The sequence below is a fragment of the Drosophila yakuba genome, chromosome 3R (assembly GCF_016746365.2).
Source record: "Drosophila yakuba strain Tai18E2 chromosome 3R, Prin_Dyak_Tai18E2_2.1, whole genome shotgun sequence".
NCBI lineage: Eukaryota > Metazoa > Arthropoda > Insecta > Diptera > Drosophilidae > Drosophila > Drosophila yakuba.
Window position 1 is genome coordinate 21877084 of NC_052530.2, and position 14002 is coordinate 21891085.

At 40.6% G+C, this 14002-nt stretch overlaps 3 protein-coding genes across 3 annotated transcripts; 2 read left to right on the plus strand and 1 right to left on the minus strand.

Moving 5' to 3' along the window:
- Positions 1-338: 338 nt before the first annotated feature.
- On the minus strand, positions 339-2029 carry LOC6537878 (zinc carboxypeptidase). The gene has a single exon (XM_002098383.4). The coding sequence runs from the start codon at positions 2006-2008 to the stop codon at positions 605-607; it is 1404 nt and encodes a 467-aa protein (XP_002098419.1). The 5' UTR covers positions 2009-2029; the 3' UTR covers positions 339-604.
- Positions 2030-12668: 10639 nt separating this feature from the next.
- LOC6537879 (amyloid-beta A4 protein) lies at positions 12669-13173 on the plus strand. The gene is made up of 2 exons (XM_002098384.4): positions 12669-12816; positions 12876-13173. The coding sequence occupies exons 1-2, from the start codon at positions 12702-12704 to the stop codon at positions 13109-13111; spliced, it is 351 nt and encodes a 116-aa protein (XP_002098420.1). The 5' UTR covers positions 12669-12701; the 3' UTR covers positions 13112-13173.
- A 74-nt stretch (positions 13174-13247) lies between these two features.
- LOC26535232 (kunitz-type serine protease inhibitor 2) lies at positions 13248-13651 on the plus strand. Its single transcript, XM_015193071.3, is given in 3 exon segments — positions 13248-13323; positions 13388-13434; positions 13436-13651. Coding segments are annotated over 3 exon segments (270 nt in total). The 3' UTR covers positions 13583-13651.
- The last annotated feature ends 351 nt before the right edge of the window (positions 13652-14002 follow it).

Genomic DNA, 14002 nt, shown 5'->3' on the forward strand with positions numbered 1-14002 from the left:
AATCGGTTAGCTCACCTGCTCCAATGCTCTTTAAATCACTTATATTTAAACTAAAAAGAAATTGTAATGCTAGCTTAAACCGTTTTTATATGGATTTAGTAACATTAGTAACATTCAAGTGCTGAAGAATTCGCGTTTGCTACTTTTGCTTTGTAAGTTACTATACCCTTTTCTGAAAAGCAGCATCACTAAATAGTTTAAAAATCCCATTAAAACACGTATATTACCTCCATTTAATGCTCGTATTACAAAACCAATCCCCTAGTTCATAGGACCCTCCCCCAAATGCAGTGTATTATAACAATGCATCGTAACTGTAATGCCTGCAACTATTTCTGTAAGGTTGTTCGAGTCTGACTATATTTGCTTTGATTTACCAACATTATTATGAGGTTTTGTGTCATGATTTTGCCATCATTATTTAGCATTAAGAAACGATGGCGCGTAATGTGTTTTTCATGTGAACTGCCAGGCCAGACGACATTTATCATCATCATCATCATCCCCATCAGATGGTGGTGCTCCATGGATTCGGATTCGTATTAGGATTTGTATTCGGATTTGTAGTTGATGTTGGTATTTCAGTTGGAGCTGCAGCTAGCTCTCATTGGTAATAGCCACGTTTGCCTGCCTCCAGCACGATCGTTTGGATGGAGGCGAAGGCTTCGCCAGCGGTGGCTTCGATCTCCTTGGCCGACAAAATGAACAGATCCTCGCTGTCCGCTGGTCCACGCAGCTCGTACGAGAAGGTAATCGGTATCCTTAGCTGGCCATGAGCCCAATCCTTGGAGCCACCTGCCGAGGGATAGATGGTCTCGTAGATACTGCCACTCTTGTAGATTCTGCCGCTCACATCCTTGATCTTCTGCGCGGCCAGTTGACCAATCTCCGTCAGATCCTGATAGTTGTCCACACGTTCGGCACTGTGTCCGTAAGGAAACATGATCATCTGCGAGTAGCTGTGCAGCGCCAAAAATGTACGTATGCGCTCGCTAACGACACGATGCTCTATGAACTCGATCATCGATTTGGTTTCCACCTCACTGGCCGCCGATGGTCCAGAGTAATCATAGCGACAGGGATCTCCGCTGGCTCCGGTGACGTTCCAGTGAAATGGAAAGTTCCGGTTGAGATCCACGCCACGGCAAATGCCAAAGAGAGCACGATTCTTGCGCCACATGCGATCGCCATTGAAGGTATACAGATAGCCATCCGGATTAACGGTGGGGAAAATGTACCAGTTTTGGGAGCGAGCCAGTGCCTGGACAGCTGCATCCTTGGAGTTCAGCAGCTGGTCGATGATATAGGTGGCTGTGGCCGGCGCAATCCATTCGCGTGCATGGATGCCACTTTCCACAAAGACAGTGGTTCGATTCTCGTTGTCGAAGGCGATCTTCACGCCCAGAATGGATCTTCCCTGGGCGCTGCTGCCCAAATCCACCAAATGCACTGCGGGATGCGTTTCCGCTAGATGCCTCAGCCAGGCATTGATACTCGCCAACGGATGATAGCGTTTCCAGTCGAACTCCTCGGGCTTGGTATCTTCGGGGGCCACGTCGCGATAGTTGGCATCGATCAGGGTCTGGAAATTGTGGTTCAGCACTCGGTGTGTCACATTGTAACTGTGCACCAGGTCATCGAAGTCCGCCACCTTGGCACCAGTTACCATAATGGTAAGCTTTTGACCCGGCTGTCGGGCATGACCCATGAAGGAGCAGGAGTCACTGGCCTGCTCGAGAGCCTGAAAGATGAGCACGTGCTCCTCACTGGCCAGTTCCACTTGGTAGATGCGGGTGTGATCGTAGCGTGCTTGTGCCGAATCTGCCACTGTCTTGAGCTCCTCATCCAGAGCACACTGATCTGCCTTGGTGCAGAAACTAGCTGCCACGGATTCCTGGATGAGGCAGGCACTGGAAACGAGCAGGAGCAGCAGCAAAGACTTGGGAGTCCATCCTTTGGGTAACATCTTGATTCGCCGAAGGTTGAAATCGTTATAACATTTTTCCATTTCGTTGTCTCAAAGCGCTGATTGACATACTCGTTCATATGTAAATATATAAGCACACAAAAGAATGAGACGATAAGAAAAGGTTTATAAAGGTTAGAAGTCGACTAATTGATACCTTGGAATGTTTTGCTTGTTGTACATAACAGAGATGAAATTGGGTATTGTTAAGCAAGTGTATTTAAGCTTTTTTGTTCCAAAATGATTCAGTTTTGTTATAATTTGTGTAAGTACTGAAATTCCCATGCTCATCCCAGGGTATGCCTAATAATCATTGAACTTGAGTCTGTGACATCGACATCTGTCGCAAATGATAAGCTTCAAACGCTTTAGCTTCTTCATCGAGCTTTCGATTCTCATCTCATTGCTGTTCTAAGCCGGTCTGTATGAGCTGCTGATCTCCTGCATCTTGGCGATGGGCAATTGAAGTCAACGATTTATGAGCACCTTTCATAACACTTCATTAGTTACATTTTTGGTAGAATTTATAGCGCAATTGCAATAGGAAAACGTTTAACGAGCTTGTTCTCGAGCGGCGCAAACGCAGAGCGGTCCAAATTTGGACGGGCAATCGCCTCGTTGGCAACAAGTGGATGGCGCAACATGGTCGCAAGTCCAGTGGTGATGTTACCATGTTACCATGTCGCCGAGTTGCTGCATCTTCGATTCCACTTGCTGCCAGCTCGGGAACCAATTAAACTCATCGTGCTCGAATATTTGGCGCTGCTAATGGAGCTTAAATGGTAATGTGGTCCAAGGTTTCTCCTCGGAGATCTTCTTTGGCTACTTTGGCTACATTGCTATCTTTCTAGACCAAGAAGTTGCGTAAATTTGAGGCCATTAAACAAATTCATACGTTATCGCAAGACTGTCAGAGAGTTGTCTGAACAACATAATTTGAATGTATTAAAATTATGAAACCTATTTCCAAATCATTTTTAAGCAGCTAAAATATTTGAGCATCTTATATATGTATTTTCAATGGGCATTTTCGCCATAACTTGGCCGCACAGCTAAAATAAAGACTGTTTTATGCTGCTAATAAACATAGCTAACTATGTCTATCCCTACTTTTTCGGTTATCGTAAAAATAAAATTTGACAAATTTTTGAATTTTTGATAAGGGGTACCATCATCAAAATTTGCGAAAAATGGCCAAAAATGAGCATTTCAATGTATGTACATGGATCGATAGGGAATTTTGTTACAAATTCAACGAGGTATGGCATTCTACTTTTGGTCAACTACTTTTATTGCTATCGAAAAAATAGTGCTTGTTTTTATCAAAAAAAAAATTATTGTAAAAAATTGGCTATTTTCAATCGGCTTTTTTGCCATATTTCTAGTTCTCTCTGCTTTTTTCTTATGAAAAACCCATGTTATTAAATGAAATGTATTTCACCTTTTGTTTGATTATGTTAAGTCATATTACGAACATGGCAGTCATAAAATAAACGAAAACAATTTTTTTTTCCACCTTTCTGTTGTTGCGTCTTCCGGGTATAACGACGTTAAATCGTCGGTCCCTTGAAAGTCGTTATAACTGGATTCTACTGTACATATCTACATAATTAAGTATGCATCTAATTTCAAAAAACCATCTTAATTTATTAACACGCTGCGCTTCGAAGAAGTTTTCTCACTCAATTTGCAACTGCATAACATGGCATTATGCAATTGCTCCAACATCGCAATCCATCCAACCAATCCGTTCATATACGAAAATTCATTTCTCTTAATTGACTTAACGTGACTTGGACTTGGAGTAAAACCAATTACAAAGCCACATTAATATCTGGCAACAATTTGCTGCCTTTTGAGCAACACAATTTTGCGCCTGGCATGCAACCAAAATTTTAATTAAGAAAATCATTTTGCTATTGGGGGTGGCTGTGTTTTTGGGGGCTGCTTTTTTATGTTGTTTTGTTTTTTATTTATTTATTTTTTTTTTTTTTGATTCGGCGTGGGCGGCTTAAGCACAGAAATAATCTTATCAAACATTTTGGCAATTAACTCGACAGTCTGACAGCGGGGACACAAAAACGGCGGGGCGGGGTGTGTTGGGGGCATTTGAGCCGCAAACAGAAGCTGCGGATTGGCCAGTTGGCCATAAAAGCATTTTAATTTCTTAATTTACCACAAACTATAAATCATGGCCTTAGGTGTTTTGGCCATATAATGTAAGCCACCTTGCAGTGGCATTCGCATTCGCACCATTTTCCAGCATTTCGCAGTGGCTATGGAAATGCCTTCCATCTTTTCTCTCTGATTTAATACACTGGAAATTAAAAACACATAATTTACCAAACAAAATGGAATAAAATAGAAATATAATTCATCATATAAATAGAGACTTTTGGTGATCTTCAAGTGCTTTTAATGCTATATGTTATATATGTTCTTTATAGTTAGTAGTTAGTTAGTTATTTTAGCAATTGAAATCCCTGTTTTTTTAAGTGCATCTCGCATGGCAGCTTGGGTGTTGTAAAAATACCAAAAATACTTGACAGCCGTGTTGGTCACGTATTGGCCGGCTGTCTGGAGCAGCGGCTTCATTAGGTGATGCTTGTACATATTAATTAAAATGTGTATCCCGCAGATACACTTGCTCATACGTACATAGATACATTCGCATGGGTAGTTGAGATACCGGGCAAGTAGATGGCCGTAGATGGTGGGGCACTAAATCATCTCCACGGGATTTGCACTGCTTTCGCATATGGAAATCATTGCAACAGGCCAAGTTTTCCAACTGGCCAACTGGCAAACTGGCCCAGCTATGTTTGCGTTAATTGGCAAACACTTTCTTGGTAGCCCGGCCTACCAAAAGAATGAAGTCAATTCAAATTGAACAATTACAATTACGAAAAAATCTCAACAGGTATTTGATTACCATTTTGATGTTTTTTTTTTACTATTTATATTTTTTTGGTAAAATAAATCAAGGAAATGTCAGAAATTTGCCATGACTTGTCGTGCGTCTGGGCTTTGGCCGCCAAATTAATGCAATTTTGTGTAAATTACTCATTAAAAGCGATATAAATTTGCAGGGGAAGGCATAAATCACGCCTTATAGAGCGGTACACGTTATAGAGCCACACGAATGGCGAACAAAAAATACAAAAAAATACAAAAAAATACAAAAAATAAAAGCGACAGAAACCTCAACTAAAACAAAAGTCTCGATTACCCCGGCCAGGTTGTAAATGAAATTTTCATTTGGCCCAGGCAATCCGACGGGGTGGAGAGGGGGCTTCCACGGGGAGGAGGGGAAAACTCCAATTAGATATTTTATTGCTAATGCGAGCTTGTCAGATCGACTGAGCCTGGCCAACTCGAGTGTCCAGCTCGGCTGTCCAATGTGTTCGCTGCCTGTCTACATCAATTAAAAGCGCATTTGACAATGATATTTATACTTGGGCTCGGTTTTCAGACCTCGATCCTTGGTTTTCAGTTTTCGCTTTTCGGTAATTATAGATCAACTACCAGGCCATTGGAAAAGTGTGCTCTCTTGCCATACTATACATACAATATAGTTAATACTATTTTATCTTGTTGCCAACCACTGGAATGATTGGGCAAATGGGTGCATGTTTTTGGGCCGACACAACATTGTTGCATTGCCAACCAGCTAGTCAGCAAATTATCAGCGGGCCAAAACAAATGTTAAAATGTTTGAATTCGTAACAAACACACACACACACACACACACACACACACACACACAACACAGTTGTGTGCCATATTTGTTTGGGCCCAAACTAATGACGTGGCTCGCTGGCCGGTGTTTTAATTGTGAAATGCTGTGCAATAAATTGCAAGATGGCCAAAAAATCGAATGAGCCAACAATTGCACTGTGGCAAGAAATTGAAGTATTCACTTCAATTGTTAAATGCTATTGCATGCTATATATATAAATGCTATATATATTAGAAATTGAAATTTTTAAATCAGAATTTTCAATAAAAGAATATATTATACCATTATTTAAACTGCAACACACAGAGAGTTTATTTGTGTTTCCGTCTTAAAAAGGGATTTAACAAATTCTAAAACATGAAAACTATTTTATTTTCCGCACAAAGGTGGACTCTTAACCCATCGTATAGTGGCCAATATCCTGAGTGCAACTGCAATTCAATTACAGCTCAATTTCATGGCAGCGGCAGAGAGCCATGGCCATTTAGAGAGCACGGCGACAATTTGTTTATGGAACCGCCGCGGACTTTAAATGGTGCGGTGCATAAATCACTCGCTCTTGGCTGCGATCAACCCCGATTGTCAATTGCCAATACGTATCTAGCCTGTAATTGGTAAGGCGTAGCTGTGCCCCCAAACATCACCCACCATCCACTATGCACCATCCAGAAATTGGTAACTTCCTCCATGTGGCAGCTACTTAACTATGTATGTATATACAAAGTTCCCAGCTATGTTGCATGGCAAAACAATTTGCATGGATCTCTGATCCAATTGCAATTAGACTGGCGTGCTGCCCTCGGGACATTGGCCATTGTACAGCAGCAACATGCCGCCGAGTTGCTAACTGTTGCCACTTAATTTCTTAATATCGCATTGCGTGCTGTATCTGCCACTAATGACATCATTTGTTGGCCTAGACACAGGCATAGGGATGGGTTCTGTTTTGGCATTAGTCACAATTCAGCATATTTGGCATTATCCTTTTGGCCCGGCGACTGGGCCGCCACAAGAGGCACGTTGCATGCTTGCAAGCCGCTTGCAACACACCAGCAACTTGCAGGCCGTGAGCCACTCATAAATGTGGCCAAAACACGGGGCAAACCAAAACGCAAAACGACTTCCTGCTCCTCGAACATGTCATGCAACACAAGCACACACATGTGCCACAAGTACACTTGAAGAAAAAAACTTAGCTTACATGACAGAAGCTTATCATGTACTTATAGGAAATGGTTACCTATGATTTTCTCTAGGTGTAGCACTATATTTCATGCACGCAGGCGCCTCTTCGAAAAGTCGGCTGCTGCTGCAGTTGCTGCTTAATTTTCAGCGGCCTCTTCAGTCAATAAAAATCTCTGGCAAAAATGTTGCTTGCGAAAAATACAACAAACCACCGCATGCCAACATGAGTTTTCTTGCTTTTTCATTATTGTATTGCGACATTTTTGCGTTGGCTGCTGCTCTGCGAAATCAAAGCACGCCAGCGCAGCAATAGCAACTAGCAACAGCAGCAAGCTGCACAGCAGCAACATGCAGCAGCATCATCAGCGACATTGCAGCAGCAACATGAAGGCGACGCTTGCAACAAATCGTTGGCGAAAAATGTGCGCGCTATAAATTTATGTTGGCAACATCAAATCGACGTAAATTACGCGACGCCTGGTTTACCAGGCTGCCAGTTAGCCTGGCCAGGCGGCGCTTTGGCTGTTAAATTCTTGGCTCAAAAGGGGGGCAGCGCGTTCTCCGCAATCGTGGCCAACTGACTGGGGCAGATGCTGCTCCGCGAGAGCAAAGACGAACTGACTCGGGCAACACATTAATTCACGCGTACTTAACACGACCATCGCACTGTGGGCATGCCAGCTCAATTATGCCACAAAAAGTGCATTTCTAATTGCTAACTTGGAGAAGGAATCAAACTTTGTGAGAAAGAAATAAACTTACTTCTTTTTCATATTAATATAATAACTTTCAGAATATTTCAGAATACTTCAAGTTTTTGAAGCTTAAAAATAGCTGTTATTAATTCATAGTTTTTGGCCCACTGTGCACTGTGGCCATGCAGCTTGTTTCTGGTTGTCATCCCATCTGTAATACAAACGCATGCCTTGATTGTGGGGCAAGAGGTGGGGGCAAAGTGTTGGGGCTGCCGGCAAATTGCTGTTTGTAATTGATTTAAATACGTTGACGTTGCGTGGCAAATAACTCAGGCCGCTGCTCGAGTCGAGTTGATTATATGGCCCGGACATTTCTGCTTAATTGTTGGCACACAACCCCACAGAACTTTCTCAAAATGGTCTAGCAAAAAAAAAAAAAGAAGAAAAAAATAAAACGATAAAAGCAGTGACTATGCCATCCAATTGGCCTTATCATTATCCGATGGCTCTGGAGGTGGCGTGAAAGCAAACAACGGCGCGGTATAAACAGTCGCCAATTATCGTTTTGATAAATGCGCGCTGCCAAAATGTATTTTCATAAGCGCTTTTCACCATTTCTTCCCATCAATTATCATAAATACAAACAAATTTGCAATAAACTGCACAGCACGCAGCGGTGAAGGCAATTTTCTTACAGCCAGGTTAAAGGCAACAACAGCCATTCCGGGCACAACAGGCAACACAGATGCAACAGAAACAACACCATGGGCCAACAACTTCAATTACAATCACGTCAACATCATTTTCAACGCAACGAGATATATTTCTATTAGCCGAATTAATGTCAGCATAATTAATCACATCCAATAATGTTCGCTGACTTCAATGCAGCAGCAGGATGGCCAACTTGCAACCAGCAACATCCACTCAGGGTCACAAGTTCGTGTTGCACCTTTCCTGCAGCAGCACAGCGATTCCCGCGAGACCTTCACACTTTTGTTTATTGGCCACAATGCGTAGGTTGTAGCCAGGGGCATTTTATATGGCTTGAAATGCTTGAATTGGTGGAGAGATCAACTAGAGACCTGAGACTCCACGGCTAATGCAATTTGATTGTTGGCCCGGTGTTTCGCCTGACCAAGACGAATTTCTTGAAGCCAGATGATAACGCTGGCGTATAATTCATAATTGCAATGCCATAGAAAATAGAAATAATCCTGGGAAATTGCTACAGTAAAAGCCGAATATTTTTCAACTTATTTGCGCAATTATAATAGCCATGGCTTCGGTGACTTTCGGATATATTTCTTATATTACGACTTCCAATTTGCTTATTACTCTTACAAAGAATGCTCTTTAAATTAAGACTTTCAATTTGATGAATACATCAAAAGTCGTTTTTCCAGTACTTTTCCCTATCATGTTGTACTTTTCTTATCGACATTAATTTGGTTTCTTTCAGCTTCTTAAATATCCTTCAACACTTGTACACTCATTTGATAATTTGTGTGCAACTATTTGAAGGCGTTCCCATGTCAGATTCCGGATCACGGGTTTTTGTTAGGTTTCGTGATTTATTTGGCATAATTTTTTTATTGGCAGTTGCAACACGTTGATGGCTATCAATTTGCACAAATTAAAAATTAATTGCAAATTTATGGCTTTTAATTTACTTATCGTTTGATTTATGTCCCCGACCACTGCAGCCGAAATACTTCTTTTGACTTAAAGCTCAGTCGGCCAGTAAGTCGTTTTGTTTTTTTTTCTATTGATTTTATTTTAGTTTTCGGTGGTCCAGTTGACTGCACTTAGAATAGTTAAGAGCCAGGCTATTTAACTGAAATTAATTGCAAGCATTTTATATATTCATTTCGAGCATTTGAGAGCTGATAAAAAAGCAGTCCAACTTGAGCTCGATTAGATCAAGCGGAAGTGGCACGTCAACGTCGCACTTAAGCCTATGGCTATGAACATAAAAAAAAAATAACTAAAAAGTATCCCAAATGTAAATGCAATTCGCAAATTTTACTTGCATTTTTTTTTCTAACAATATTCCAATTTATACAAATGCCCTGGTTGCGAATTATTCAATGGCGCAAAAACGATAAAAGGCAAACAACTGGCAGCGGGCAAGGCAACGAGTTTCTTCTTTGGCCAATTGTTTTTTTTTTTGGTTTTTTTTTTTTGGGCCAGGCCCAGATCACCGGACCATTGCCACCAGTAGCAGAAAAATGCAACAATAAATCTCATTTTATGCAGAGCGCACAGCGAACGGCCCTTTTATAGGTAACGCTAATGTGGCCCAAAATTGAACTTGACATTTGAATGCCCAATTAACCATGACGTCGTCGAGAGGCGACCAGAGGCCAGTAGTCCTGGACATGTCCGCAACGGATTTCGTTACCAATGCCAATGGCCAGGCCAGGCCAGTCCAGGCCATACCATTCCATTCGATTCCATTCCACCAATGCCGCTTACAGTTTCAGTTTAAGGTTTTTTTTGGCCATTCCGATGCGTTATTGCCCCGCAATTCGTCGTGGGGCACCTCGTCCTCCTCCTCCTCCTCCTCCGCCAGCTTCCTGCTAATTAACCTACTGCTCGTCCAGACTGGCTCTTTATCCTCAGCCATTCCAATCGCTGCCGTAAAAATTTGCCTGTCATAAAACGCATACGGAATTGGCCAAAGCTAAACTATGTCGCATACTCTACTTCGAGGTGCATTTTCTAAACCAACTGGCTAGTTTTATTTTTCCAAAACACATTAATGATGCGAATGCATCTGATTAATATCTTAGGCATTACTCTATTAAAAGATTTTATAGGCCTAATCTAGATAATATGTTTGAAGTCATATGAAGGAGCAGGTTTCCCAATCTCTTTTGGTGTTAAACTGTGAAATAAAGAGTATCTCGAGGAAACATAACTTTTGAGACCTCACTTTTCCACTATTCATATGCGAGTGCAATTCTCACGCGCAGTTATCTGACCAATTCACGCAGAGTGGGCTGTTTTCGGTCGCTTTTGGCCAGAGTTGGACTGGGGATGATTATAAAATAGCGATAAACATTTATACCGCTCTTAGATTTATGGTGATTCATATCACTAGCCGTTGTAGCGGGCATCTCGGGTAACAGGTAACGTTCATAAACATTTTTATTAGCAATAATTGCACAATTTTCCATGTGGTTCATTTGCGTGTCAGCCCAAAATAGCAGGATGAAAACAAAAAAAAAAAACCAGCTTCGCAAGCCAACTGTCATCAATCATAAGGTGGCGATAAGCCAACTTCCTGGCCTTGGCAGCCCCAAGGGTCAGTTGCAAATGACCATAATTGCAAGGTGGCGCGAAAAGTCAAATGCCACATTTAAATAATTCAAATTATGTGCAATCAATTCGGTTAAAGGTTTTAGCCTGGTTTTTGAGCGCAAATTGTCATGGCCGCTAGCCGCAAGTGCCAACTTAACTGTATTTATTTAATAATTTATATTATTTGTTTATAGAAGGCCGACACTCCAGCGAAGGCCAATGCTGCTCACTTGGCTAATGCTGTGCCATAACTTAATGACCCAGTTTGCTTTCAAATTAGAACCCTAAGGAAAAACTATTTGCTGGCATTGAAAATAATTAAATGTTTTCATAATTTATTTGGCATTTCAACCATAATTCGTTTCGGAAATAACAACAGTCTTATGTTATTCCAAACAAACTTCTCACAAAGTTGCTGTGTTCAGACACAATTTTGTGCAAATAAATAGGTATCAGGCTAAATAGAAAAATTACTTGTTTGTTGGTCTAAAATGGGAAAATGTTACTTTACAAAAAGTTTTAAACATGTAACACTTATAACAATTTCAAAAAACTATCTTGAGCTTTTAGAACTATTTCTAAGTATCTCTACTACTAAATAGCTCGTAAAACTTTATAGTTTTGTTTAAGCTACTGTTACTCCGAGAATTGTTGTTAATAAATAAATTAAGTAAGCAAAAGTGCTCCACATTTGGCAGTCGCTCCACAAGCAAAAAATTCAGCTACATTTTCATGTGTAATTGGGTGCCGTGGCAGTGCAACCCAAATTTTCTTTGGGCGACTGCTAAGTGTTTTGTCTTGTAATTTACAAATGCAAAATAGCCAAATGTGACAAAATGCATTCGCCTGACAATTTATCGTGTTGCTGCCCGTTTCGACGACGCACTGCTTCCTTTGCCGATTGGGTTGCGAGGTGCCCCCAGTAATCCTCCCGCTCCATGTAATCTCCTGGAGCCAAAAACAAACTAGTTTACGCATTTTGCGTGTTCCAACGCACATTGATAGGCGATGTGGATTTATATTTATGGGCCTAGCCGGGCGTGGCCTTGATCTAGAATTTCAGTTGTGCGTTGTGCGTTGTCCGTTTCTCGTTTTTCCGATGTTTTCATTTTCATTTTCATTTGGATTTTCATTTTGCGATTTTCGCTATCGTACAACGCGGCGTATGTGTGATGTGCGTTGCTGTGATCTCGGGCGATCTCAGGTGATCTCAGGTGAGTTAAGGTGATGTTTTCGTGTTCGCCGCTTGCACCGCACTTGCACTTGCGTAATCACAGTTTACAGATCACCGATCGGGGTGCTAAGTACCGGTTTAAATGCCGGCCCAGACCAGTTAGCTGGTTTTTAGATATTTTATGCATCTGAACTGAAGCGCCTGTGGAAACGCGTGCGACTATTTTTACACATTTTTTTTTTCTTTCTGTATATATGTATGTATCTTTCTGCACTTGTAATTTATTGAGAAATTTAATTGAATTCGCATGCTGGCCAACCGGTCGCATAATTTTTGTCCACCCGATTACACATTGTGCAATTACTCGATCTCCCCATACGTTTTGCCCAAAACACTTATCACAGTTTTCGCAAAACAGGTGGTGGCGAAAAACATTCTTTGAACACAATACATCAGGTGTTTTTATGACAGTACACTGAGAAAAGGTCTAAGATGAACTAGAAGGACGTTGTCAGTTTTATTTACTACCTATACTGTTTTAGCTTTTATATTTTTTCTGCAGTGCACTCCAATGGCTATATAAAAAGCTTGTGTCCAGGTTCTTGTTCATATTCTTTTTTCATATCAAATACAAAGATGCGTTTCACAATCGTTTGCATTTTCTGCCTGGCAGCTGGCATACTGGCTGTCGACATGGACTCGGATTCCCTACAGGATCAGTACGAAAAGGAACAGTACCAAATTCGCAAAAGTTTGCTAACTATAAAACCTCTTAACCATAAACCAACTGACAGTAGTTCTGATTCGCAGAGATTTGCCTTCAAGGCTGGGAATATGGAAAGTGCAGGGGGCGCCGAAAACTCTGGTACTACAATACCCAAAAATCCAATTGCCTTCCTTTTATCTACTCCAATTGTGGGGGCAATGGTAACCTTTTCTACACCAAGGACAGTTGCATGGAGTATTGTGGCAGATACAACTGGAAGAAGGGTCGAAAGTCAGCTCGTCTACGTATAGCTGCTCCTAAAAGTAAAGATGGCAATTAAGTGCATTTTTCTACTATTATATACTTGAATGTAATAAATATCTTTATATTATTTAATAGAAATTACTACATCTTGAAGTCCTGTGTAGTTCAGACCACTTTTACATTAGCTCTAAAGAGTATAAATAACCAAAGAAATGAAACTGCTTATCGAGTTTTTTTGCCCTTTGGGATATTTTGTCTCAATTGTTCAGAGTGGAAGAAAACGGAAAAGTAAGTTTAAGTATTTTATTTGCAAAAGGTAATAAGTACATATTTCATTAATATCTTTTTGCAGCTTTTTGTCACCTTCCCCAAGAATTGGGTAAATGTGAAGGCCATCGTTTTTATGTATGCTTTTCCTAATAGGCAACAAATGTGCGTTTCATTCGCTTTCTCCAGTTGTGGCGATAATAAAAATCGCTGCTTTTCCAGGGAAAACTGTGCGAAAGCTTGCGCACAAATTTAATCTCGATTTGTTCCCTATATTTGATTATTGAAAGTAATAATCTGTTTATATAAGTAATAAACCAACGAAGCTATCATCGTTTTACTGGCTATATTCACTTATAACTACTCACTTTCCTTTGGAATGAAATATGAATTCCTGTTAAGAAAACGATTTTATACCAAAGCTCACGGCGAACCAACTTTAGTCAAATGGAAATTAAGGCGAATTGCGACCAAATTTTGTAGCTCTCCTTTCTCTCTTATTGTTTATTTTACTTGCATGGAATATACACTTTAAAATTAGTTTTCATTTAATAATAAATAATAATAATAATTTAAAAAAATAAATTTTTTTTAAAATAGTTTTAAATGCAGTATTTTTATTGTCTTGTAACAAATACCAGTTGTCGTTGCGAATACTTACAAGTGCAAATGTTCACACCTAAAACGCTTGCGTTTTGAC

Bases quoted from the DNA above. Each gene is read 5' to 3' on its own strand.
- LOC6537878 (XM_002098383.4), bottom strand. From the start codon at position 2,008: ATGGAAAAATGTTATAACGATTTCAACCTTCGGCGAATCAAGATGTTA.
- LOC6537879 (XM_002098384.4), top strand. From the start codon at position 12,702: ATGCGTTTCACAATCGTTTGCATTTTCTGCCTGGCAGCTGGCATACTG. The intron at 12,817-12,875 runs GTTTGCTAACTA...TCTGATTCGCAG, and splicing joins ACAGTACCAAATTCGCAAAA to AGATTTGCCTTCAAGGCTGG.